This window comes from Oncorhynchus mykiss, chromosome 4 (assembly GCF_057628025.1).
Source record: "Oncorhynchus mykiss isolate SJ-2025 chromosome 4, ASM5762802v1, whole genome shotgun sequence".
NCBI lineage: Eukaryota > Metazoa > Chordata > Actinopteri > Salmoniformes > Salmonidae > Oncorhynchus > Oncorhynchus mykiss.
Window position 1 is genome coordinate 95,654,266 of NC_143025.1, and position 25,735 is coordinate 95,680,000.

General features: G+C 44.1%; 2 protein-coding genes across 19 annotated transcripts in view; one reads left to right on the forward strand and one right to left on the reverse strand.

The window, feature by feature from the left end:
• The first annotated feature begins 5,558 nt into the window (after nucleotides 1-5,558).
• Nucleotides 5,559-7,901, forward strand: ost4 (oligosaccharyltransferase complex subunit 4 (non-catalytic)). The gene is made up of 3 exons (XM_021601149.2): nucleotides 5,559-5,568; nucleotides 6,948-7,080; nucleotides 7,620-7,901. The coding sequence occupies exon 2, from the start codon at nucleotides 6,949-6,951 to the stop codon at nucleotides 7,060-7,062; it is 114 nt and encodes a 37-aa protein (XP_021456824.1). The 5' UTR covers nucleotides 5,559-5,568; nucleotide 6,948; the 3' UTR covers nucleotides 7,063-7,080; nucleotides 7,620-7,901.
• A 7,099-nt stretch (nucleotides 7,902-15,000) lies between these two features.
• agbl5 (AGBL carboxypeptidase 5) overlaps nucleotides 15,001-25,735 on the reverse strand; it is a 51,830-nt gene continuing 41,095 nt past the window's right edge. For 11 of the 18 annotated variants that reach the window (XM_090233358.1, XM_090233349.1, XM_090233341.1 and 8 more), the window contains 3 exons: nucleotides 16,414-16,577; nucleotides 16,204-16,319; nucleotides 15,001-15,722 (listed from right to left, as the gene is read on the reverse strand). In XM_090233358.1, coding sequence (XP_090089484.1) covers nucleotides 15,645-15,722; nucleotides 16,204-16,319; nucleotides 16,414-16,577 — 358 coding nt within the window. In that variant the 3' untranslated portion in view covers nucleotides 15,001-15,644. Of the gene's footprint in view, nucleotides 15,741-16,203; nucleotides 16,320-16,413; nucleotides 16,578-25,735 lie in introns of all 18 variants that reach the window. The other 7 variants (XM_090233353.1, XM_090233345.1, XM_090233350.1 and 4 more) reach the window with 1 other exon arrangement.

Consider the following 25,735-nt stretch of genomic DNA (forward strand, 5'->3'; position numbering starts at 1 on the left):
CATTTATACTCCTCTGTAACAGAGTCTCCCATCAATATTTTAAATTAATTCAGTGGCACTAACATATCTAGTTGAAGCAGGGATTGTAGATTATTCCATTCAGGGTCACTAACACATCTAGATGAAGCATGGGTTGTAGACTATTCCATTCAGGGTCACTAACATATCTAGATGAGGCATGGGTTGTAGACTATTCCATTCAGGGTCACTAACATATCTAGATTAAGCATGGGTTGTAGACTATTCAATTGAGAGGCACTAACATATCTAGATGAGGCATGGGTTGTAGACTATTCCATTCAGTAGCACTAACACATCTAGATGAGGCATGGATTGTAGACTATTCCATTCAGGGTCACTAACATATCTAGGCATGGGTTGTAGATTATTCCATTCAGGGTCACTAACATATCTAGGCATGGGTTGTAGACTATTCCATTCAGGGTCACTAACATATCTAGATGAGGCATGGGTTGTAGATTATTCCATTGAGAGGCACTAACATATCTAGATGAAGCAGGGATTGTAGATTATTCCATGTGTCTGGTTCAAGAAGAGAAGGCAGTGTTGCCTAATACTGTGAATGTCCTGGGGAAGTTAAGTAGCAACCACCTAGCAGACTGGGTATGGTAACATAGCAACCACCTAGCAGACCGGGAATGGTAACATAGCAACCACCTAGCAGACCGGGTATGGTAACATAGCAACCACCTAGCAGACCGGGTATGGTAACATAGCAACCACCTAGCAGACCGGGTATGGTAACATATCAACCACCTAGCAAACCGGGTCTGGTAACACATCAACCACCTAGCAGACCAGGTATGGTAACATATCAACCACCTAGCAGACCGGGTATGGTAACATATCAACCACCTAGCAGACCGGGTATGGTAACATAGCAACCACCACACGACCGGGTATGGTAACATATCAACCACCTAACAGACCGGGTATGGTAACATAGCAACCACCTAGCAGACCGGGTATGGTTACATAGCAACCACCTAGCAGACCGGGTATGGTAACATAGCAACCACCTAGCAGACCGGGTATGGTTACATAGCAACCACCTAGCAGACCGGGTATGGTAACATATCAAACATATCAACCACCTAGCAGACCGGGTATGGTAACATAGCTACCACCTAGCAGACCGGGTATGGTTACATAGCAACCACCTAGCAGACCGGGTATGGTAACATAGCAACCACCTAGCAGACCGGGTATGGTTACATAGCAACCACCTAGCAGACCGGGTATGGTAACATAGCAACCACCTAGCAGACCGGGTATGGTAACATAGCAACCACCAAGTAGACCGGGTCTGGTAACATATCAACCACCTAGCAGACAGGGTATGGTAACATAGCAACCACCTAGCATACCGGGTATGGTTACATAGCAACCACCTAGCAGACCGGGTATGGTAACATAGCAACCACCTAGCAGACTGGGTATGGTAACATATCAACCACCTAGCAGACCGGGTATGGTTACATATCAACCACCTAGTAGACCGGGTATGGTAACATAGCAACCACCTAGCAGACTGGGTATGGTTACATAGCAACCACCTAGCAGACCGGGTATGGTAACATAGCAACCACCTAGCAGACCGGGTATGGTAACATAGCAACCACCAAGCAGACCGGGTCTGGTAACATATCAACCACCTAGCAGACAGGGTATAGTAACATAGCAACCACCTAGCAGACTGGGTATGGTTACATAGCAACCACCTAGCAGACCGGGTATGGTAACATAGCAACCACCTAGCAGACCGGGTATGGTAACATAGCAACCACCTAGCAGACCGGGTATGGTAACATAGCAACCACCTAGCAGGCCGGGTATGGTAACATATCAACCACCTAGCAGACCGGGTCTGGTAACATAGCAACCACCTAGCAGACCGGGTATGGTAACATATCAACCACCTAGCAGACCGGGTATGGTAAGATAGCAACCACCTAGCAGACCGGGTATGGTAACATAGCAACCACCTAGCAGACCGGGTATGGTAACATAGCAACCACCTAGCAAACCGGGTATGGTAACATAGCAACCACCTAGCAGACCGGGTATGGTAACATATCAACCACCTAGCAGACCGGGTATGGTAACATAGCAACCACCTAGCAGACCGGGTATGGTAACTTATCAACCACCTAGCAGACCGGGTATGGTAACATAGCAACCACCTAGCAGACCGGGTATGGTAACATAGCAACCACCTAGCAGACCGGGTATGGTAACTTATCAACCACCTAGCAGACCGGGTATGGTAACATAGCAACCACCTTGCAGACCGGGTATGGTAACATATCAACCACCTAGCAGACCGGGTATGGTAACATATCAACCACCTAGCAGACCGGGTATGGTAACATATCAACCACCACACGACCGGGTATGGTAACATATCAACCACCTAGCAGACCGGGTATGGTAACATAGCAACCACCTAGCAGACCGGCTATGGTAACATATCAACTACCTAGCAGACCGGGTATGGTAACATAGCAACCACCTAGCAGACCGGGTATGGTAACATATCAACCACCTAGCAGACCGGGTATGGTAACATAGCAACCACCTAGCAGACCGGGTATGGTAACATATCAACCACCTAGCAGACCGGGTCTGGTAACATATGTATAGCGGGAAGGAGACAGGGATACTGGAGTGATGGAGGTAGATATGTATAGGGGGAAGGGGACAGGGATACTGGAGTGATGGAGGTAGATATGTATAGGGGGAAGGGGACAGGGATACTGGAGTGATGGAGGTAGATATGTATAGGGGGAAGGGGACAGGGATACTGGAGTGATGGAGGTAGATATGTATAGGGGGAAGGGGACAGGGATACTGGAGTGATGGAGGTAGATATGTATAGGGGGAAGGGGACAGGGATACTGGAGTGATGGAGGTAGATATGTATAGGGGTAAGGTGACTATATACAGGGTCAGTACCATGTTAACATGTACAGGGATACTGGAGGTTGGAGTGAAAATGTGTGTGTGTGTTGAAGTGACAGTGTCTGTCAGTGTGCAGAGTCCTGTGAGTGTGTAGAGTCCTGTCAGTGTGTAGAGTCCTGTCAGTATGTAGAGTCCTGTGAGTGTGCAGAGTCCCGTCAGTGTGTAGTCCTGTCAGTATGTAGAGTCCTGTCAGTGTGTAGAGTCCTGTCAGTGTGTAGAGTCCTGTCAGTGTGTAGAGTTCTGTCAGTGTGTAGAGTCCTGTCAGTGTGTAGAGTCCTGTGAGTGTGCAGAGTCCTGTCAGTGTGTAGAGTCCTGTCAGTGTGTAGAGTCCTGTCAGTGTGCAGAGTCCTGTCAGTGTGTAGTCCTGTGAGTGTGTAGAGTCCTGTCAGTGTGTAGAGTCCTGTCAGTGTCAGTGTGTAGAGTCCTGTCAGTGTGCAGAGTCCTGTCAGTGTGTAGTCCTGTGAGTGTGTAGAGTCCTGTCAGTGTGTAGAGTCCTGTCAGTGTGTAGAGTCCTGTCAGTGTCAGTGTGTAGAGTCCTGTGAGTGTGCAGAGTCCTGTCAGTGTGTAGAGTCCTGTCAGTGTCAGTGTGTAGAGTCCTGTCAGTGTGTGGAGCCCTGTCAGTGTGTAGAGTCCTGTCAGTGTGTAGAGTCCTGTGAGTGTGTAGAGTCCTGTCAGTGTGCAGAGTCCTGTCAGTGTGTAGTCCTGTCAGTGTGTAGTCCTGTCAGTGTGTAGAGTCCTGTCCGTGTGTAGTCCTGTCAGTGTGTAGTCCTGTCAGTGTGTAGAGGGAGTGTAAATATTGAAATGAAAAGTCAATAAAGATACAAGGTTAACTCGGCCCACACAGCTATTTTGTTAGCTATTTATGTCAGAAATAACAGCGGAAACATTTTGTGAAAACAGAGCAAAAATAAACAACAAAATGATCACAAAATATTAAAGTTGGGTCGGAGCAAAATGGTGGCCATCCAGTACGGCGCCATCTTGATGTGGTACTGACCAAGAGCCAATCAGACTCTGGATATGGACACACATGCCTTGTTCTAGCCGGACAGCCTGTAGTCAGAACCTTAACCATCAGCAATAAGTACTAGTCCTAGTCCTGTCAGTGTGTGGAGCCCTGTCAGTGTGTAGAGTCCTGTCAGTGTGTAGAGTCCTGTGAGTGTGCAGAGTCCTGTCAGTGTGTAGAGTCCTGTCAGTGTGTAGAGTCCTGTCAGTGTGCAGAGTCCTGTCAGTGTGTAGTCCTGTGAGTGTGTAGAGTCCTGTCAGTGTGTAGAGTCATGTCAGTGTCAGTGTGTAGAGTCCTGTCAGTGTGCAGAGTCCTGTCAGTGTGTAGTCCTGTGAGTGTGTAGAGTCCTGTCAGTGTGTAGAGTCCTGTCAGTGTGTAGAGTCCTGTCAGTGTCAGTGTGTAGAGTCCTGTGAGTGTGCAGAGTCCTGTCAGTGTGTAGAGTCCTGCCAGTGTGTAGAGTCCTGTCAGTGTGTAGAGTCCTGTCAGTGTCAGTGTGTAGAGTCCTGTCAGTGTGTAGGGTCTTGTGAATGTGTAGAGTCCTGTCAGTGTGTGGAGCCCTGTCAGTGTGTAGAGTCCTGTCAGTGTGTAGAGTCCTGTGAGTGTGTAGAGTCCTGTGAGTGTGTAGAGTCCTGTCAGTGTGCAGAGTCCTGTCAGTGTGTAGTCCTGTCAGTGTGTAGTCCTGTCAGTGTGTAGAGTCCTGTCCGTGTGTAGTCCTGTCAGTGTGTAGTCCTGTCAGTGTGTAGAGGGAGTGTAAATATTGAAATGAAAAGTCAATAAAGATACAAGGTTAACTCGGCCCACACAGCTATTTTGTTAGCTATTTATGTCAGAAATAACAGCGGAAACATTTTGTGAAAACAGAGCAAAAATAAACAACAAAATGATCACAAAATATTAAAGTTGGGTCGGAGCAAAATGGTGGCCATCCAGTACGGCGCCATCTTGATGTGGTACTGACCAAGAGCCAATCAGACTCTGGATATGGACACACATGCCTTGTTCTAGCCGGAAAGCCTGTAGTCAGAACCTTAACCATCAGCAATAAGTACTAGTGGGTGAGGGCATCCACAGCCGACCTCTCAGACGAGCTCTAGCTAGCCGGTTTTACAACACCACTGCCCCGGAGCCACCATTACCAACAACTTGTATCAAATCTAAATCATTGATTCACTTTCACATATGATATTCTAATCTAGATTAATATTTGCGAATTAAATATTCATAATTATATTAATAGAAATCAGGAATGTAGCCTATTCATTCAGTCGATTTTGTTGCAAAACCTTTCTTAAACGGAAGCAAACGCAACGAAACAGGGAGGGACGTACCTGAATTTGTCCAATAGAAACTCCAAACAGTTGCAAAACGTTCCGTTGTGCAACAGAATCGGCGGAATGAATACACCCAGGTTACAATATGTACAGACAGAACCGATCTATAAATTATATTTCTATAGCGCCGCACTCATTACCGTGACGTGGCCCTCTAGTCGGAAGCGACAGGACCGGAAACCTGCATCACACATCAGAAAGGCAAACTGAGTCTGCAACGAACTAAATTACACATCAGCGAGAAATAACGTAAGGAATGCATTGGTTATTTTTTTGCTGAAATGTAGTCGAATGATTGATATATTTTATAAAATCAAAGGCCGATTTTGCCGGCGAGTTGTGCTTTGCAACGTTGGCCACTGATGAAAACATGATCATAGCTATCCTCATTTTGTAACGTTAGGCATAACTAGCTAACGTCAGGATCGTCTTAATCATGTTATCGACTATTCATAATATGCCAATTATTAATGACCAGTCGGCCAACTATCCATGTTTTGCTAAGCTGCCTAGCTAATAGTCTAATGAGTAGTTAGGTAACTAGTGTCGTATTTTAAACAACGGCATGGGGGGGACTAAATCTCCGACTTCAGTGTGTTCAAAACCCCTGGGAACTTGTTACTCCGACTGGGGAATAAAATATTCAAAGTTCATCCAAATGGGGATTTCGGGCCTCTTTCTAGAGGGTTTCCGACCTCAAGTTAACTGGCGTCAGGATTTAACATTGTAGTTTTCCGAGTTCAGTTGTATTGAACGCGGCGTCAATCTATTAAAGTAGCATTTCCCCGATACACAATCGTAGTCGTTACATTTTGAATGCTTAGCAGGACAGGAAAATTGTCCAAATCACGCACTTATCAAGAGAACAAACCCTGGTCATCCCTACATCCAGCGTCTCAACAATTATTTCCGGGTCGCGGAATTGAGGGAATGTTCAAAATAAAAGTCCCTCGCGTAGTAGTACATGAGTTTATTCATGATGTAATAGTATATGTATTTATTCATGATGTATGGAAAGTAATTGTCTAAACATGAACAATGATTCATATTTGTTCATATTTAAGTGACATTTGCATAAAATTTGGGTTTTGAAACTCCTTACAGAACGGTGATGATATGAATGCCCCCCCCCCCCCCCCTCCACTCCTTACTGAATGATGGTGATAATATGTATATCCCCCCCCCCTCCTGAACGGTGATTATATGAATGCCCCCCCCCCACTCCTTACAGAACGATGGTGAGAATATGTATGTCCCCCTCTCCAGGATGGTAATGATATGTATGTTTCTGCCCCCCCTCCAGAATGGTAATGATATGTATGTTTCCACCCCCCTCCAGAATGGTAATGTTATGAATGTCCCCCCCCCCCCCCCCCCCACTCCTTACAGAACGATGGTGTTAATATGTATGTCCCCCTCTCCAGAATGGTAATGATATGTATGTTTCTGCCCCCCCCCCTCCAGAATGGTAATGATATGTATGTTTCCACCCCCCCTCCAGAATGGTAATGTTATGAATGTTTCCCCCCCCCCCCACACTCCTTACAGAACAATGGTGATAATATGTATGTCCCCCTCTCCAGAATGGTAATGATATGTATGTTTCCGCCCCCCCCCCCTCCCTCCAGGATGGTGACTGACGTGCAGCTGGCCATCTTTGCCAACATGTTGGGTGTGTCTCTGTTCCTGCTGGTGGTTCTATATCACTACGTAGCCGTCAACAACCCCAAGAAACTGGAGTAGAACTGCCATGGAGAGGAGGTGAGGATTGTGGGAAGGATGAAGCCAGAGATCCCTCTCTACCACATTGTTTTTCTCTTTGAGTGGGAGCAGGCTTCGTTCTCAAATAGGGTAGCTCAGAGCCGGATATGGCTCGAGCATGTACCTCAATTCAAGTATTCAATATTCCAATGTACCCCGAATTCGCCCAGAATCCAGACTGCCAGATCAAGTCCTCATACTAGCTAGCTTAAACAGAGCTTCATGGACTGGCTTTGAACAACAAAGAAGCTGATTGGCTGACTAACCTGTTGTCCAATGTGACATAATGGCTGCTGTGAATGAGGATGAAAATGTTCTTTAAAAAATCGAGCGGTATTTCAAGCTTCTTGATTTGGCAGTCTGGATACTGGGCGAATTCGGGGTACATTGGAATATTGAAAACTTGGATTGGTGAGGCTGTGGCTTCATCCCATATGGCACCCTATTCCCTATTTAGTGCACCACTTTTGACCAGGGCCCAAGTAGGCAATAGGGTGCAATGTGAGACGCACAATCTGACTCTTGGCCTGTCCTCACAGCTGGCGGCTGAGGGGGACCAGAGAGAGCAGCAGTAAGACGCCTCTCCTCACAGGTGGCGGCTGAGGGGAACCAGAGAGAGACGCAGTGAGACGCCTCTCCTCACAGGTGGCGGCTGAGGGGGTCCAGAGAGAGCAGCAGTGAGACGCCTCTCCTCACAGGTGGCGGCTGAGGGGGTCCAGAGAGAGCAGCAGCCTCTTCTTCATCGTTCATCTGTTCTCCTTCCCTGTCTGTCTCTCCCAGCCTGTACAGGAGTGTTTTCTAATAAAATGCCTGTCAACAAATGCCTATCAGTTTGGTGATTGACTGAAAAGCCTTGTTGGCATTTCTACTAACATTAAGTGAACACACATTACAGTACTGCAATACGTGCACTCCGGATGGAATTCATGGATTTTGGCCAGCCGGGCTTCTAGACCGCAATTCCTACTAGCCTGGGTCCAAAATCGGTGTCATGGGATATTTGGGAAGACAAAAAATGTAGCCCGGTCTGGAAAGAGCCAGCCCCGGTCTGGAAAGAGCCAGCCCCGGGTTCTTAAATTCCATTCCATCCCTGTGTACACTATGCACACACACAGCTTTCTGCAAACATTCAGTAACTGATCTACTGTTGAAGTCCTTCTATACAATTGTTTTATGTCAGATAGCACGATGGCCATCTGTAACAATTGTTTTTATGTCAGATACAGATGGCCATCTGTAACAATAGTTTTATGTCAGATAGCACGATGGCCATCTGTAACAATTGTTTTTATGTCAGATACAGATGGCCATCTGTAACAATAGTTTTATGTCAGATACAGATGGCCATCGTGCTATCTGACATAGCACGATGGCCATCTGTAACAATTGTTTAATCTGACATAAAACAATTGTTACAGATGGCCATCGTGCTATCTGACGTAAAACAATTGTTACAGATGGCCATCGTGCTAACAATTGTTTTATGTCAGGTAGCACGATGGCCATCTGTAATAATTGTTGTTTTAAGGGGGTAGATCAACTTTAATATTGCAGATACAGTGCATTCGGAAAGTATTCAGACCCGTTGACATTTTCCACATTTTGTTACATTACAAAGTTATTAAAAAAATATATATCCTCGATCTACACACAATACCACAATGAGAAAGCAAAAACAAGTTTTCCAAATGTATTACTTTTTATTTGCATAAGTATTCAGACCCTTTGCTATGAGACTCAAAATTGAGCTAAGGTGCATGCTGTTTCCATTGATCATCCTTGATGTTTCTACAACTTGGAGTCCGCCTGTGGTAAATTCAATTGATTGGACAGGATTTGGAAAGACACACACCTGTCTATATAATGTCCCACAGTTGACAGCGCATGTCAGAGCAAAAACCAAGCCATGAGGTCGAAGGAATTGTCCGTAGAGCTCAGAGACAGGATTGTGTCGAGGCACAGATCTGGGGAAGGGTACCAAAACATTTCTGCAGCATTGAAGGTCCCCAAGAACACAGTGGCCTCCATCATTCTTAAATGGAAGAAGTTTAGAACCATGAAGACTCTTCCTAGAGCTGGCCACCCGGCCAAATTGCGCAATCGGGGGAGAAGGGCCTTGGTCAGGGAGGTGACCAAGAACCCAATGGTCACTCTGACAGAGTTCCTCTGTGGAGATGGGAGAACCTTCCAGAAGGACAACCATCTCTGCAGCACTCCGCCAATCAGGCCTTTATGGTAGAGTGGGCAGATGGAAGCCACTCCTCTGTAAAAGGCACATGAAAGCCCGCTTGGAATTTGCCAAAAAGCACCTTAAGACTCTCAGACCATGAGAAATAAGATTCTCTGGTCTGATGAAACCAAGATTGAACTCTTTGGCCTGAATGCCAAGCGTCGCGTGTGGAGGAAACCTGGCACCATCCCTACGGTGAAGCATGTTGGTGGCAGCATCATGCTGTGAGTACGTTTTTCAGCATCGGACTGGGAGTATATACAGTGCCTTGCGAAAGTATTCGGCCCCCTTGAACTTTGCGACCTTTTGCCACATTTCAGGCTTCAAACATAAAGATATAAAACTGTATTTTTTTGTGAAGAATCAACAACAAGTGGGACACAATCATGAAGTGGAACGACATTTATTGGATATTTCAAACTTTTTTAACAAATCAAAAACTGAAAAATTGGGCGTGCAAAATTATTCAGCCCCCTTAAGTTAATACTTTGTAGCGCCACCTTTTGCTGCGATTACAGCTGTAAGTCGCTTGGGGTATGTCTATCAGTTTTGCACATCGAGAGACTGAAATGTTTTCCCATTCCTCCTTGCAAAACAGCTTGAGCTCAGTGAGGTTGGATGGAGAGCATTTGTGAACAGCAGTTTTCAGTTCTTTCCACAGATTCTCGATTGGATTCAGGTCTGGACTTTGACTTGGCCATTCTAACACCTGGATATGTTTATTTTTGAACCATTCCATTGTAGATTTTGCTTTATGTTTTGGATCATTGTCTTGTTGGAAGACAAATCTTCGTCCCAGTCTCAGGTCTTTTGCAGACTCCATCAGGTTTTCTTCCAGAATGGTCCTGTATTTGGCTCCATCCATCTTCCCATCAATTTTAACCATCTTCCCTGTCCCTGCTGAAGAAAAGCAGGCCCAAACCATGATGCTGCCACCACCATATTTGACAATGGGGATGGTGTGTTCAGGGTGATGAGCTGTGTTGCTTTTACGCCAAACATAACGTTTTGCATTGTTGCCAAAAAGTTCAATTTTGGTTTCATCTGACCAGAGCACCTTCTTCCACATGTTTGGTGTGTCTCCCAGGTGGCTTTAAACTTTAACTTTAAACAACACTTTTTATGTATATCTTTAAGAAATGGCTTTCTTCTTGCCACTCTTCCATAAAGGCCAGATTTGTGAAATATACGACTGATTGTTGTCCTATGGACAGAGTCTCCCACCTCAGCTGTAGATCTCTGCAGTTCATCCAGAGTGATCATGGGCCTCTTGGCTGCATCTCTGATCAGTCTTCTCCTTGTATGAGCTGAAAGTTTAGAGGGATGGCCAGGTCTTGGTAGATTTGCAGTGGTCTGATACTCATTCCATTTCAATATTATCGCTTGCACAGTGCTCCTTGGGATGTTTAAAGCTTGGGAAATATTTTTGTATCCAAATCCGGCTTTAAACTTCTTCACAACAGTATCTCGGACCTGCCTGGTGTGTTCCTTGTTCTTCATGATGCTCTCTGCGCTTTTAACGGACCTCTGAGACTATCACAGTGCAGGTGCATTTATACGGAGACTTGATTACACACAGGTGGATTGTATTTATCATCATTAGTCATTTAGGTCAACATTGGATCATTCAGAGATCCTCACTGAACTTCTGGAGAGAGTTTGCTGCACTGAAAGTAAAGGGGCTGAATAATTTTGCATGCCCAATTTTTCAGTTTTTGATTTGTTAAAAAAGTTTGAAATATCCAATAAATGTCGTTCCACTTCATGATTGTGTCCCACTTGTTGATGATTCTTCACAAAAAAATACAGTTTTATATCTTTATGTTTGAAGCCTGAAATGTGGCAAAAGGTCGCAAAGTTCAAGGGGGCCGAATACTTTCGCAAGGCACTGTACACCATACACTACAGACTATACACCATACACTACAGACTATACACCATACACTACAGACTACACACCATACACTACAGACTATACACCATACACTACAGACTATACACCATACACTACAGACTATACACCATACACTACAGACTATACACCATACACTACACACCATACACTACAGACTATACACCATACACTACAGACTATACACCATACACTACAGACTATACACCATACACTACAGACTATACATCATATACTACAGACTATACACCATACACTACAGACTATACACCATACACTACAGACTACACACCATACACTACAGACTATACATCATACACTACAGACTATACACCATACACTACAGACTATACACCATACACTACAGACTATACACCATACACTACAGACTACACACCATACACTACAGACTATACATCATACACTACAGACTATACATCATACACTACAGACTATACACCATACACTACAGACTATACACCATACACTACAGACTATACACCATACACTACAGACTACACACCATACACTACAGACTATACATCATACACTACAGACTATACACCATATACTACAGACTATACACCATATACTACAGACTATACACCATACACTACAGACTATACACCATATACTACAGACTATACACCATACACTACAGACTATACACCATACACTACAGACTATACATCATACACTACAGACTATACACCATATACTACAGACTATACACCATACACTACAGACTATACACCATATACTACAGACTATACACCATACACTACAGACGATACACCATATACTACAGACTATACACCATACACTACAGACTATACATCATACACTACAGACTATACACCATATACTATAGACTATATAACATACACTACAGACTACACACTACAGACTATACACCATACACTACAGACTATACACCATACACTACAGACTATACACCATACACTACAGACTATACATCATACACTACAGACTATACACCATATACTATAGACTATATAACATACACTACAGACTATACATCATACACTACAGACTATACACCATACACTACAGACTATACACCATACACTACAGACTATATAACATACACTACAGACTATACACCATACACTACAGACTATACACTACAGACTATACACCATACACTACAGACTACACACTACAGACTATATAACATACACTACAGACTATACACCATACACTACAGACTATACACTACAGACTATACATCATACACTACAGACTATACACCATACACTACAGACTATACACCATACACTACAGACTATATAACATACACTACAGACTATACACCATACACTACAGACTATACACCATATACTACAGACTATACACCATACACTGCAGACTATACACTACAGACTATACATCATACACTACAGACTATACACCATACACTACAGACTATACACCATACACTACAGACTATATAACATACACTACAGACTATACACCATACACTACAGACTATACACTACAGACTATACACCATACACTACAGACTACACACTACAGACTATATAACATACACTAGAGACTATACACCATACACTACAGACTATACACTACAGACTATACATCATACACTACAGACTATACACTATACACTACAGACTATACACCATATACTACAGACTATACACTACAGACTATACATCATACACTACAGACTATACACTACAGACTATACATCATACACTACAGACTATACACCATACACTACAGACTATACACCATATACTACAGACTATACACTACAGACTATACACTACAGACTATACACCATACACTACAGACTACACACCATACACTACAGACTATACACCATACACTACAGACTACACACCATATACTACAGACTATACATCACACACTACAGACTATACATCATACACTACAGACTATACACCATATACTATAGACTATATAACATACACTACAGACTATACACCATACACTACAGACTATACACCATATACTACAGACTATACATCACACACTACAGACTATACATCATACACTACAGACTATACACCATATACTATAGACTATATAACATACACTACAGACTATACACTATACACTACAGACTATACACCATACACTACAGACTATACACCATACACTACAGACTATATAACATACACTACAGACTATACCGCATACACTACAGACTACACACCATACACTACAGACTATACACCATACACTACAGACTATACACCATATACTACAGACTATACATCACACACTACAGACTATACATCATACACTACACACCATACACTACAGACTATACATCATACACTACAGACTATACACTACAGACTATACACCATACACTACAGACTATACCGCATACACTACAGACTATACACAATACACTATAGACTATACACCATACACTACAGACTATACACCATACACTACAGACTATACACCATACACTACAGACTATATAACATACACTACAGACTACACACTACAGACTATACATCATACACTACAGACTATACACCATACACTACAGACTATACACCATACACTACAGACTATACACCACACACTATAGACTATATAACATACACTACAGACTATACACCACACACTACAGACTATACACCATACACTACAGACTATACACCATACACTACAGACTATACACCACACACTATAGACTATATAACATACACTACAGACTATACACCATACACTACAGACTATACACCACACACTATAGACTATATAACATACACTACAGACTATACACAATATACTACAGACTATACACCATACACTACAGACTACACACTACAGACTATATAACATACACTACAGACTATACACCACACACTACAGACTATACACCATACACTACAGACTATACACCATACACTACAGACTATACACCATACACTACAGACTATACACCATACACTACAGACTACACACTACAGACTATATAACATACACTACAGACTATACACCACACACTACAGACTATACACCATACACTACAGACTATACACCACACACTACAGACTATACACCATACACTACAGACTATACACCATACACTACAGACTATACACCATACACTACAGACTATACACCATACACTACAGACTACACACTACAGACTATATAACATACACTACAGACTATACACCACACACTACAGACTATACACCATACACTACAGACTACACACTACAGACTATATAACATACACTACAGACTATACACCACACACTACAGACTATACACCATACACTACAGACTATACACCACACGCTACAGACTATACACCATACACTACAGACTATACACCACACACTATAGACTATATAACATACACTACAGACTATACACCACACACTATAGACTATATAACATACACTACAGACTATACACCACACACTACAGACTATATAACATACACTACAGACTATACACCACACACTACAGACTATATAACATACACTATAGACTATATAACATACACTACAGACTATACACCACACACTACAGACTATATAACATACACTACAGACTATACACCACACACTACAGACTATACACCATACACTACAGACTATACACCACACACTACAGACTATATAACATACACTACAGACTATACACCACACACTACAGACTATATAACATACACTACAGACTATACACCACACACTACAGACTATATAACATACACACACAGAGAGAGAAACACTTGTATCATTACACACCACTCTGGTTTAATCAAGCATTTTGCAACACCAGCAATAACATCTGATAAATATGTGTATGTGACCAATAAAATGTGATTTGATTTTATCTCAGCATCATTGTAGCTGTTGTACATCAGTGTGGTGGACTAATGTTCGTTCCAAATGGCAAAGTATTGACTAGATAGACACCTATGGGCCCTGCTCCAAAGCAGTGCACTATATAGGGCCCTGCTCCAAAGTAGAGCACTATATAGGGCCCTGCTCCAAAGTAGAGCACTATATACGGGAGCCTTTATAGGAATGCTGTGAGAGAGGGGAAGGCTTTCAATCATTAAATACATGATATATTCAGATTATTATACCTACAGGTCATTAAAAACATGATATATTCTGATTATTATACCTTACAGGTCATGCAGAGGAATTTACAGCAGCTAACACACAAGAAGCTTTACATTACACAATATACACTGCAGTATTTTAACACACACACACACACACACGTATAAGAATCACACAGTTAAAAAGATTTAATAAAAGAGTTCTGTCTAAAAGGTGTTGTGGTGCTAACAGGTGCCTGGTCTCTCAGAGGGAAGTGTGTGTCAGTCTGGATCCAGTCCCCACTGTCCTGGTTGGGAATGTGTAGTTATCATGCCTCTCCACACAGGGGTGCTGTTTCACACACAGACACTGCCTCAGCCTCGAACCCGGTCTTCTCCTCACAAACCTACAAAGACAGGACACACTGCTAGGTGGTTATGTTTTGGGTGTGTTTAGTTGTGGTCAGTCTGTGGTGTGAGTCTGTAGTGTGAGTCTGTGGGGTGTCTGTGGGGTGTGTCTGTGTGGTGAGTCTGTGTGGTGAGTCTGTGTGGTGAGTCTGTGTGGTGAGTCTGTAGTGAGTGTGTGTGTGGTGGTTACTTGTGGCTCTGTGGTGTGAGTCTGTAGTGAGTCTGTGGTGTGAGTCTAGTGAGTCTGTGGTGTGAGTCTGTGGTGTGAGTCTGTGGTGTGAGTCTGTGTGTGTGGTGGTTACTTGTGGCTCTGTGGTGTGAGTCTGTGTGTGGTGGTTACTTGTGGCTCTGTGGTGTGAGTCTGTGGTGTGAGTCTGTGTGTGGTGGTTACTTGTGGCTCTGTGGTGTGAGTCTGTGTGTGGTGGTTACTTGTGGCTCTGTGGTGTGAGTCTGTGATGTGAGTCTGTGTGTGGTGGTTACTTGTGGCTCTGTGGTGTCTTCAGTACTAGAATGTGTGTAGAGGGAACTCCTGTCCGTGTTCTTCAGCAGGGCTCTGGAAACAAGACGCAACGAAGGAACCTCCTTCTCCGACACACCTACACAAACACACAATATATAATCATGTATCTACAGAGTGTGTGTGTGTGTGTGTGTGTGTGTGTGTGTGTGTGTGTGTGTGTGTGTGTGTACCTAGGTGTCTGCGGAGGCCAGGTTTCAGGAGTCTCCAGACCCTCATGGTAGTTGACTCCTCCCAGCTGCCAGAGGAAGCGGGGTTAAGGCCAGCAGTGGGAGTGTCTGTGGTTGACTCCGCCCTCCTAATGGGAATACGGCTGGCCCGAGGCTGCAGCTCACACCTGGACAGACAGGTAGATTGATAGAAGTTAGACAGGTAGCAGACAGACGGATAAGAGACAGACAAATAGACAGATGTTAGACGGGTTAGAGACAGACAGGTACAGTTGAAGTTGGAAGTTTACATAAACCTTAGACAAATACATTTAAACTTAGTTTTTCACAATTCCTGACATTTAATCCTAGTAAAAATTTGCTGACTTAGATCAGTTAGGATCACCACTTTATTTCAAGAATGTGAAATGTCAGAATAATAGTAGAGAGAATGATTTATTTCAGCTTTTATTTCTTTCATCACATTCCCAGTGGGTCAGAAGTTTACATACACTCAATTAGTATTTGGTAGCATTGCCTTTAAATTGTTTAACTTGGGTCAAATATTTCAGGTAGCCTTCCACAAGCTTCCCACAATAAGTTGGGTGAATTTTGGCCCATTCCTCCTGACAGAGCTGGTGTAACTGAGTCAGGTTTGTAGGCCTCCTTGCTCGCACATGCTTTTTCAGCTCTGACCACAAATGTTCTATAGGATTGAGGTCAGGGCTTCGTGATGGCCACTCCAATACCTTGACTTTGTTGTCCTTAAGCCATTTTGCCACAACTTTGGAGGTATGCTTTGGGTCATTGTCCATTTGGAAGACCCATTTGCGACCAAGCTTTAACAAGACTGATGTCTTGAGATGTTGCTTCAATATATCCACAAAATTTCCCTCCCTCATGATGCTATCTATTTTGTGAAGTGCACCAGTCCCTCCTGGAGTAAAGCACCCTCACAACATGATGCTGCCACCCCCGTGCTTCACGTTTGGGATGGTTTTCTTCGGCTTGCAAGCCTCCTCCTTTTTCCTCCAAACATAACGATGGTCATTATGGCCAAAAAGTTATCTTTTTGTTCCATCAGACCAGAGGACAGTTCTCCAAAAAGTACGATCTTTGTCCCCATAGGTACACTTCAACTATGACAGACAAAATGAGAAAACAAATCCAGAAAATCACATTGTAGGATTTTTTATGCATTTATTTGCAAATTATGTTGGAAAATAAGTATTTGGTCACCTACAAACAAGCAAGATTTCTGGCATCCATGTTCTCCTTTTGGTAGGTATCTTCATTATTAAACATGCAATGAACTACACAGAGGGAAAGTACACTGTGCATTCAGCACCATGGACAGAACTCTTGTTAATAACCGGTATGAACAAAAACACAAGAAAGAGGGAGAGCTCAACATTACATTTAAACTACTCAATCAGTGTGAGGTGTGAAGTCTCTGATGGGCGTTAACTAGAGCAGTGAAGTCAGGTATAGTTTCTGACATCGCTATGAGCAGGATTGCTGAGGAGGTGAGAGTCAGTAAGAGATGATCTGTGCCTTGACTTGTTATATTTCATCACTGAAAATGTCTGTTCACATACATAGGTTGACCCAAACAGTACAAACATATTCTAAGCATGACTCCTAATCTTTGGAAAGTTGTGTTCATTGAGAGATAACATAGAAGCTCGTCAGTGACATTGTTTTGAATAGTTCTCCAATCACTGCATCAGACCGATCAGCTCAAGTTGCAGGTCAGTGGGAGCGTTATCCATATTGAAGGTGAAAGGAGAGGAAACCAACAGCATGTCATTTTACAATCCTCAAAACGACGAGAAAACTCACCGGTCAAAGCATGCAACAGCGATATATACTTCTCTCGCTGGTCATCTGATAGGGAACAGACTAGTAGTGTCGGAAGGAGATTGTTGGCATCTGATAGGGAACAGACTAGTAGTGTCGGAAGGTGGGGGAGATTGTTGTCATCTGATAGGGAACAGACTAGTAGTGTCGGAAGGAGATTGTTGACTTCTACTTGGCGGGTCAGGAGGAGAAATTTCCCCTTGAAGGCTTTGCCAAGGCTGTACATCTGATGTGCAAAAAGGCCCTTCCCTTTTAGTTTGGAGTTCAGTTCATTCATGAGGCCATGATGTTCACGGTGAAGGAAAAATCAGCCAACCATTCTTTATGTTGCAGTTGAGCGAAATCCACATATTTTCCTTTCATTTACAAAAACTCAGCAATCTCTGACTTCAGGTCCCACATCCTTTAAAGCACCTTCCCCAAACTCAGCCATCTCCCACTTCAGGTCCCACACCTTCTTAAGCACCTTCCCCAAGCTCAGCCATCTCACGTTTGTGTGGCAGGGGAGATCTCCATCACCCAACGCCGTCTCTTCCAACAGTGAGACAAACTGTCTGTGGTTTAAAGATTTTGCTCTTATGAAGTTTACCACTTTAGTGACTGTATCCACAACATGGCTCATTTTCAGAGCACATTTACAGAGCACCTCCTGATGAATAATGCAATGCAGGAAAATAATTGTCTGATCTGGGTTCAGCTCAGCTTCTTGATCTCATATCCTTTTCAAAAGGAAGTTGAGGCACCATCAGTGATCACACTGGATAACTTTTCAAAACTCAGTCCCAGCTTTGCCATACACTTATTAACCTCCTCCATTAAATCTTTCCCTGTGGTGGTGCTCTTCAAGGACTGCACTGAATCAATCTCCTCTGTAATTTCAAAGTCTGGGGTTTACGCCTCGTAAGAATATCAACCACTGCACCATGTCACTGCTCTCATCCAGGGCCAAGGAGAAATAGGTCCTTTACCTTGTCTTTCAACTGCTATTCCATAATCTCTGCGATGCCCTCAACACGCTGTGTCACTGTTCGTCTTGACAGGGAAACATTTTCAAACAGCTCTTTCTTGTGCTGCAGAGTCAGTTAAACATTCTTTAATAAACTTGCCCTTAGCGAATGGCTTGCTATGTTTAGCAATTTCATGGGATAGTACATAGCTAGCTCTCGCAATTCTGTCTTATGCTGAATGCAGTTTTGTGAAAAGTCTTTGCTGCTTTTGCAAGTGAGAAAGCAACTCTTTCAATGCACTTGCCTTCTGCTCAGAAGACATATTCTTATATTTCTCTGCATGCTTCGTCTGGAAATGTCGGGACAAGTTGTAGTCTTTCAAGACAGCGATGCCCTCTTTGCACACTATAATCACACAGCTTTCCCTGATACATCAATAAATAAATATTTCCATGTCCACTCTTGCTGGAACACCCTACATTCATTGTCTTTCATTTTCCTTGAAAAACTAATTTTTGCGCAATATCTAGCTAGCTACTATTTGTAACTGTGACGTGTGTGTCAGCCTGTCAGTCACTGTCTGTCCTCGTGCAGTTGTTATTTATACGTGCCTTCAAAATAAATGACCCACAAGCGGTGGGAGTTAAATCATTACACAAAGGCCAGTATTCACTGGAATTTTATTTTGATAAACAAATACTTTTTTCAAAACTTTACTATCGCAAATTCTTTATGTGATCTGAGCATGATTCCGCAGGCCGTAATGAATGGGCCTTTGCCCAGTCCTGGTCTACACGGACAAGTTCTAGCTTGGTTAAGATCTTATCTGTCGGAAAGATATCAGTTTGTCTCTGTGTATGGTTTGTCCTCTGGCAAATCAATTGTAAGTGTTGGCGTTCCTCAAGGTTCAGTTTTAGGACCACTATTGCTTTCACTATACTGTATATTCTACCTCTTGGTGATGTAAACTTTCACTGCTATGTGGACGACACACAGCTGTACATTTTGATGAAACTTGCTTGCCTACCCTGGAAGCCTATGTTTCAGACATAAAGGAAGTGGATGGAGGCAAATGTTTAACTTTTAAAGTTGGACAAAACAGAGATGCTAGTTCTAGGTCCCAAGAAACAAAGAGATCTGCTGTTGGATCTGACATTTAATCTTAATGGTTGTACAGTTGTCTCAAAACTGCAGGACCTCGGCGTTACTCTGGACCCTGATCTCTCTTTTGACGAACATATTAAGACTGTTTCAAGGACAGCTTTTTTCCAGTTTCAACTGTTCTGCCTGCGGCTAGGGAACCCAGAACTGTTCACCCGACGTGCTACCTTGTCCCAGGCCTGCTGTTTTCGACTCTCAATTCAATTCAAGGGGCTTTATTGGCATGGGAAACAAATGTTGACATTGCCAAAGCAAGTGAGGTAGATAATATAAAAAAGTGAAATAAACAAAAATTAACAGTAAATGTTACACATACAGAAGTTTCAAAAGAATAAAGACATTACAAATGTCATATTATTTACAGAACTTTATATTATTTATATTACTTTTTCCTAGATATGGCTAATACACTGCTCCAAAAAATAAAGGGAACACTTAAACAACACAATGTAACTCCAAGTCAATCACACTTCTGTGAAATCAAACTGTCCACTTAGGAAGCAACACTGATTGACAATAAATTTCACATGCTGTTGTGCAAATGGAATAGACAACAGGTGGAAATTATAGGCAATTAGCAAGACACCCCCAATAAAGGAGTGGTTCTGCAGGTGGTAACCACAGACCACTTCTCAGTTCCTAAGCTTCCTGGCTGATGTTTTGGTCACTTTTGAATGCTGGCGGTGCTTTCACTCTAGTGGTAGCATGAGACGGAGTCTACAACCCACACAAGTGGCTCAGGTAGTGCAGCCCATCCAGGATGGCACATCAATGCGAGCTGTGGCAAGAAGGTTTGCTGTGTCTGTCAGCGTAGTGTCCAGAGCATGGAGGCGCTACCAGGAGACAGGCCAGTACATCAGGAAACGTGGAGGAGGCCGTTGGAGGGCAACAACCCAGCAGCAGGACCGCTACCTCCGCCTTTGTGCAAGGAGGAGCAAGAGGAGCAATGCCAGAGTCCTGCAAAATTACCTCCAGCAGGCCACAAATGTGCATGTGTCTGCTCAAACGGTCAGAAACAGACTCCATGAGGGTGGTATGAGGGCCCGACGTCCACAGGTGGGGGTTGTGCTTTTTCAAATCAAATCCAATTTTATTTGTCACATACACATGGTTAGCAGATGTTAATGCGAGTGTAGCGAAATGCTTGTGCTTCTAGTTCCGACAATGCAGTAATAACCAACAAGTAATCTAACTAACAATTCCAAAACTACTGTCTTATACACAGTGTAAGGGGATAAAGAATATGTACATAAGGATATATGAATGAGTGATGGTACAGAGCAGCTTAGATACAAGATACAGTAGATGATATCGAGTACAGTATATACATATGAGATGAGTATGTAAACAAAGTGGCATAGTTAAAGTGGCTAGTGATACATGTATTACATAAGGTTGCAGTCGATGATATAGAGTACAGTATATACGTATGCATATGAGATGAATAATGTAGGGTAAGTAACATTATATAAGGTAGCGTTGTTTAAAGTGGCTAGTGATATATTTACATCATTTCCTATCAATTCCCATTATTAAAGTGGCTGTAGTGAGTCAGTGTCATTGTCAGTGTGTTGGTAGCAGCCACTCAATGTTAGTGGTGGCTGTTTAACAGTCTGATGGCCTTGAGATAGAAGCTGTTTTTCAGTCTCTCGGTCCCAGCTTTGATGCACCTGTACTGACCTCGCCTTCTGGATGATAGCGGGGTGAACAGGCAGTGGCTCGGGTGGTTGATGTCCTTGATGATCTTTATGGCCTTCCTGTAACATCGGGTGGTGTAGGTGTCCTGGAGGGCAGGTAGTTTTCCCCCGGTGATGCGTTGTGCAGACCTCACTACCCTCTGGAGAGCCTTACGGTTGAGGGCGGAGCAGTTGCCGTACCAGGCGGTGATACAGCCCGACAGGATGCTCTCGATTGTGCATCTGTAGAAGTTTGTGAGTGCTTTTGGTGACAAGTCGAATTTCTTCAGCCTCTTGAGGTTGAAGAGGCGCTGCTGCGCCTTCTTCACGATGCTGTCTGTGTGAGTGGACCAATTCAGTTTGTCTGTGATGTGTATGCCGAGGAACTTGCTACCCTCTCCACTACTGTTCCATCGATGTCGATCGGGGGGTGTTCCCTCTGCTGTTTCCTGAAGTCCACAATCATCTCCTTAGTTTTGTTGACGTTGAGTGTGAGGTTATTTTCCTGACACCACACTCCGAGTGCCCTCACCTCCTCCCTGTAGGCCGTCTCGTCGTTGTTGGTAATCAAGCCTACCACTGTAGTGTCGTCCGCAAACTTGATGATTGAGTTGGAGGCGTGCGTGGCCACGCAGTCGTGGGTGAACAGGGAGTACAGGAGAGGGCTCAGAACGCACCCTTGTGGGGCCCCAGTGTTGAGGATCAGCGGGGAGGAGATGTTGTTGCCTACCCTCACCACCTGGGGGCGGCCCGTCAGGAAGTCCAGTACCCAGTTGCACAGGGCGGGGTCGAGACCCAGGGTCTCGAGCTTGATGACGAGCTTGGAGGGTACTATGGTGTTGAATGCCGAGCTGTAGTCGATGAACAGCATTCTCACATAGGTATTCCTCTTGTCCAGATGGGTTAGGGCAGTGTGCAGTGTGGTTGAGATTGCATCGTCTGTGGACCTATTTGGGCGGTAAGCAAATTGGAGTGGGTCTAGGGTGTCAGGTAGGGTGGCGGTGATATGGTCCTTGACTAGTCTCTCAAAGCACTTCATGATGACGGATGTGAGTGCTACGGGGCGGTAGTCGTTTAGCTCAGTTACCTTAGCTTTCTTGGGAACAGGAACAATGGTGGCCCTCTTGAAGCATGTGGGAACAGCAGACTGGTATAGCGATTGATTGAATATGTCCGTAAACACACCGGCCAGCTGGTCTGCGCATGCTCTGAGGGATTGATTGAATATATGTCTGTAAACACACCGGCCAGCTGGTCTGCGCATGCTCTGAGGGCGCGGAGGGATGCCGTCTGGGCCTGCTGCCTTGCGAGGGTTAATGTTTTACTCACCTCGGCTGCAGTGAAGGAGAGGCCGCATGTTTTCGTTGCAGGCCGTGTCAGTGGCACTGTATTGTCCTCAAAGCGGGCAAAAAAGTTATTTAGTCTGCCTGGGAGCAAGACATCCTGGTCCGTGACTGGGCTGGATTTCTTCCTGTAGTCCGTGATTGACTGTAGACCATGCCACATGCCTCTTGTGTCTGAGCCATTGAATTGAGATTCTACTTTGTCTCTGTACTGACGCTTAGCTTGTTTAATAGCCTTGCGGAGGGAATAGCTGCACTGTTTGTATTCGGTCATGTTACCAGACACCTTGCCCTGATTAAAAGCAGTGGTTCACGCTTTCAGTTCCACACGAATGCTGCCATCAATCCACGGTTTCTGGTTAGGGAATGTTTTAATCGTTGCTATGGGAACGACATCTTCAACGCACGTTCTAATGAACTCGCACACCGAATCAGCGTATTCGTCAATATTGTTATCTGATGCAATACGAAACATGTCCCAGTCCACGTGATGGAAGCAGTCTTGGAGTGTGGAGTCAGCTTGGTCGGACCAGCGTTGGACAGACCTCAGCGTGGGAGCCTCTTGTTTAGTTTCTGTCTGTAGGCAGGGATCAACAAAATGGAGTCGTGGTCAGCTTTTCCGAAAGGGGGGCGGGGCAGGGCCTTATATGCGTCGCGGAAGTTAGAGTAACAATGATCCAAGGTCTTTCCACCCCTGGTTGCGCAATCGATATGCTGATACAATTTAGGGAGTCTTGTTTTCAGATTAGCCTTGTTAAAATCCCCAGCTACAATGAATGCAGCCTCCGGATAAATCGTTTCCAGTTTGCAGAGAGTTAAATAAAGTTTGTTCAGAGCCATCGATGTGTCTGCTTGGGGGGGAATATATACGGCTGTGATTATAATCGAAGAGAATTATCTTGGTAGATAATGCGGTCTACATTTGATTGTGAGGAATTCTAAATCAGGTGAACAGAAGGATTTGAGTTCCTGTATGTTTTTTCATCACACCATGTCACGTTAGCCATAAGGCACACGACCCCGCCCCTCTTCTTACCAGAAAGATGTTTGTTTCTGTCTGCGCGATGCGTGGAGAAACCCGTTGACTGCACCGCCTCGGATAGCGTCTCTCCAGTGAGCCATGTTTCCGTGAAGCAAAGAACGTTGCAGTCTCTGATGTCCCTCTGGAATGCTACCCTTGCTCGGATTTCATCAACCTTGTTGTCAAGAGACTGGACATTGGCAAGAAGTATGCTAGGGAGTGGTGCACGGTGTGCCCGTCTCTGGAGTCTGACCAGAAGACCGCCTCGTTTCCCTCTTTTTCGGAGTCGTTTTTTTGGGTCGCTGCATGGAATCCACTCCGTTGTCCTGTTTGTAAGGCAGAACACAGGATCTGCGTCGCGAAAAACATATTCTTGGTCGTACTGATGGTGAGTTGACGCTGATCTTATATTCAGTAGTTCTTCTCGACTGTATGTAATGAAACCTAAGATGACCTGGGGTACTAATGTAAGAAATAACACGTAAAAAAACAAAAAACTGCATAGTTTCCTAGGAACGCGAAGCGAGGCGGCCATCTCTGTCGGCGCCTTACAGCCCAACACTGTGCAGGACGTTTGGCATTTGCCAGAGAACACAAAGATTGGCAAATTCGCCACTGGTGCCCTGTGCTCTTCATAGATGAAAGCAGGTTGCACGTGATAGACGTGACAGAGTCTGGAGACGCCGTAGAGAACGTTCTGCTGCCTGCAACATCCTCCAACATGACCGGTTTGGTGGTGGGTCAGTCATGGTGTGGGGTGGCATTTCTTTGGGGGGGCCGCACAGCCATTCATGTGCTCGCCAGAGGTAGCCTGACTGCCATTAGGTACCGAGATGAGATCCTCAGACCCCTTGTGAGACCATATGCTGGTGCGGTTGGCCCTGGGTTCCTCCTAATGCAAGACAATGCTAGACCTCATGTGGCTAGAGTGTGTCAGCAGTTCCTGCAGGAGGAAGGCATTGATGCTATGGACTGGCCCGCCCGTTCCCCAGACCTGAATCCAATTGAGCACATCTGGGACATCATGTCTCGCTCCATCCACCAACGCCATGTTGCACCACAGACTGTCCAGGAGTTGGCGGATGCATTAGTCCAGGTCTGGGAGGAGATCCCTCAGGAGACCATCCGCCACCTCATCAGGAGCATTCCCAGGCGTTGTAGGGAGGTCATACAGGCACGTAGAGGCCACACACACTACTGAGCCTCATTTTGACTTGTTTTAAGGACATTACATCAAAGTTGGATCAGCCTGTAGTGTGTTTTTCCACTTTAATTTTGAGTGTGACCTCCATGGGTTGATAAATTTGATTTCCATTGATAATTTTTGTGTGATTTTGT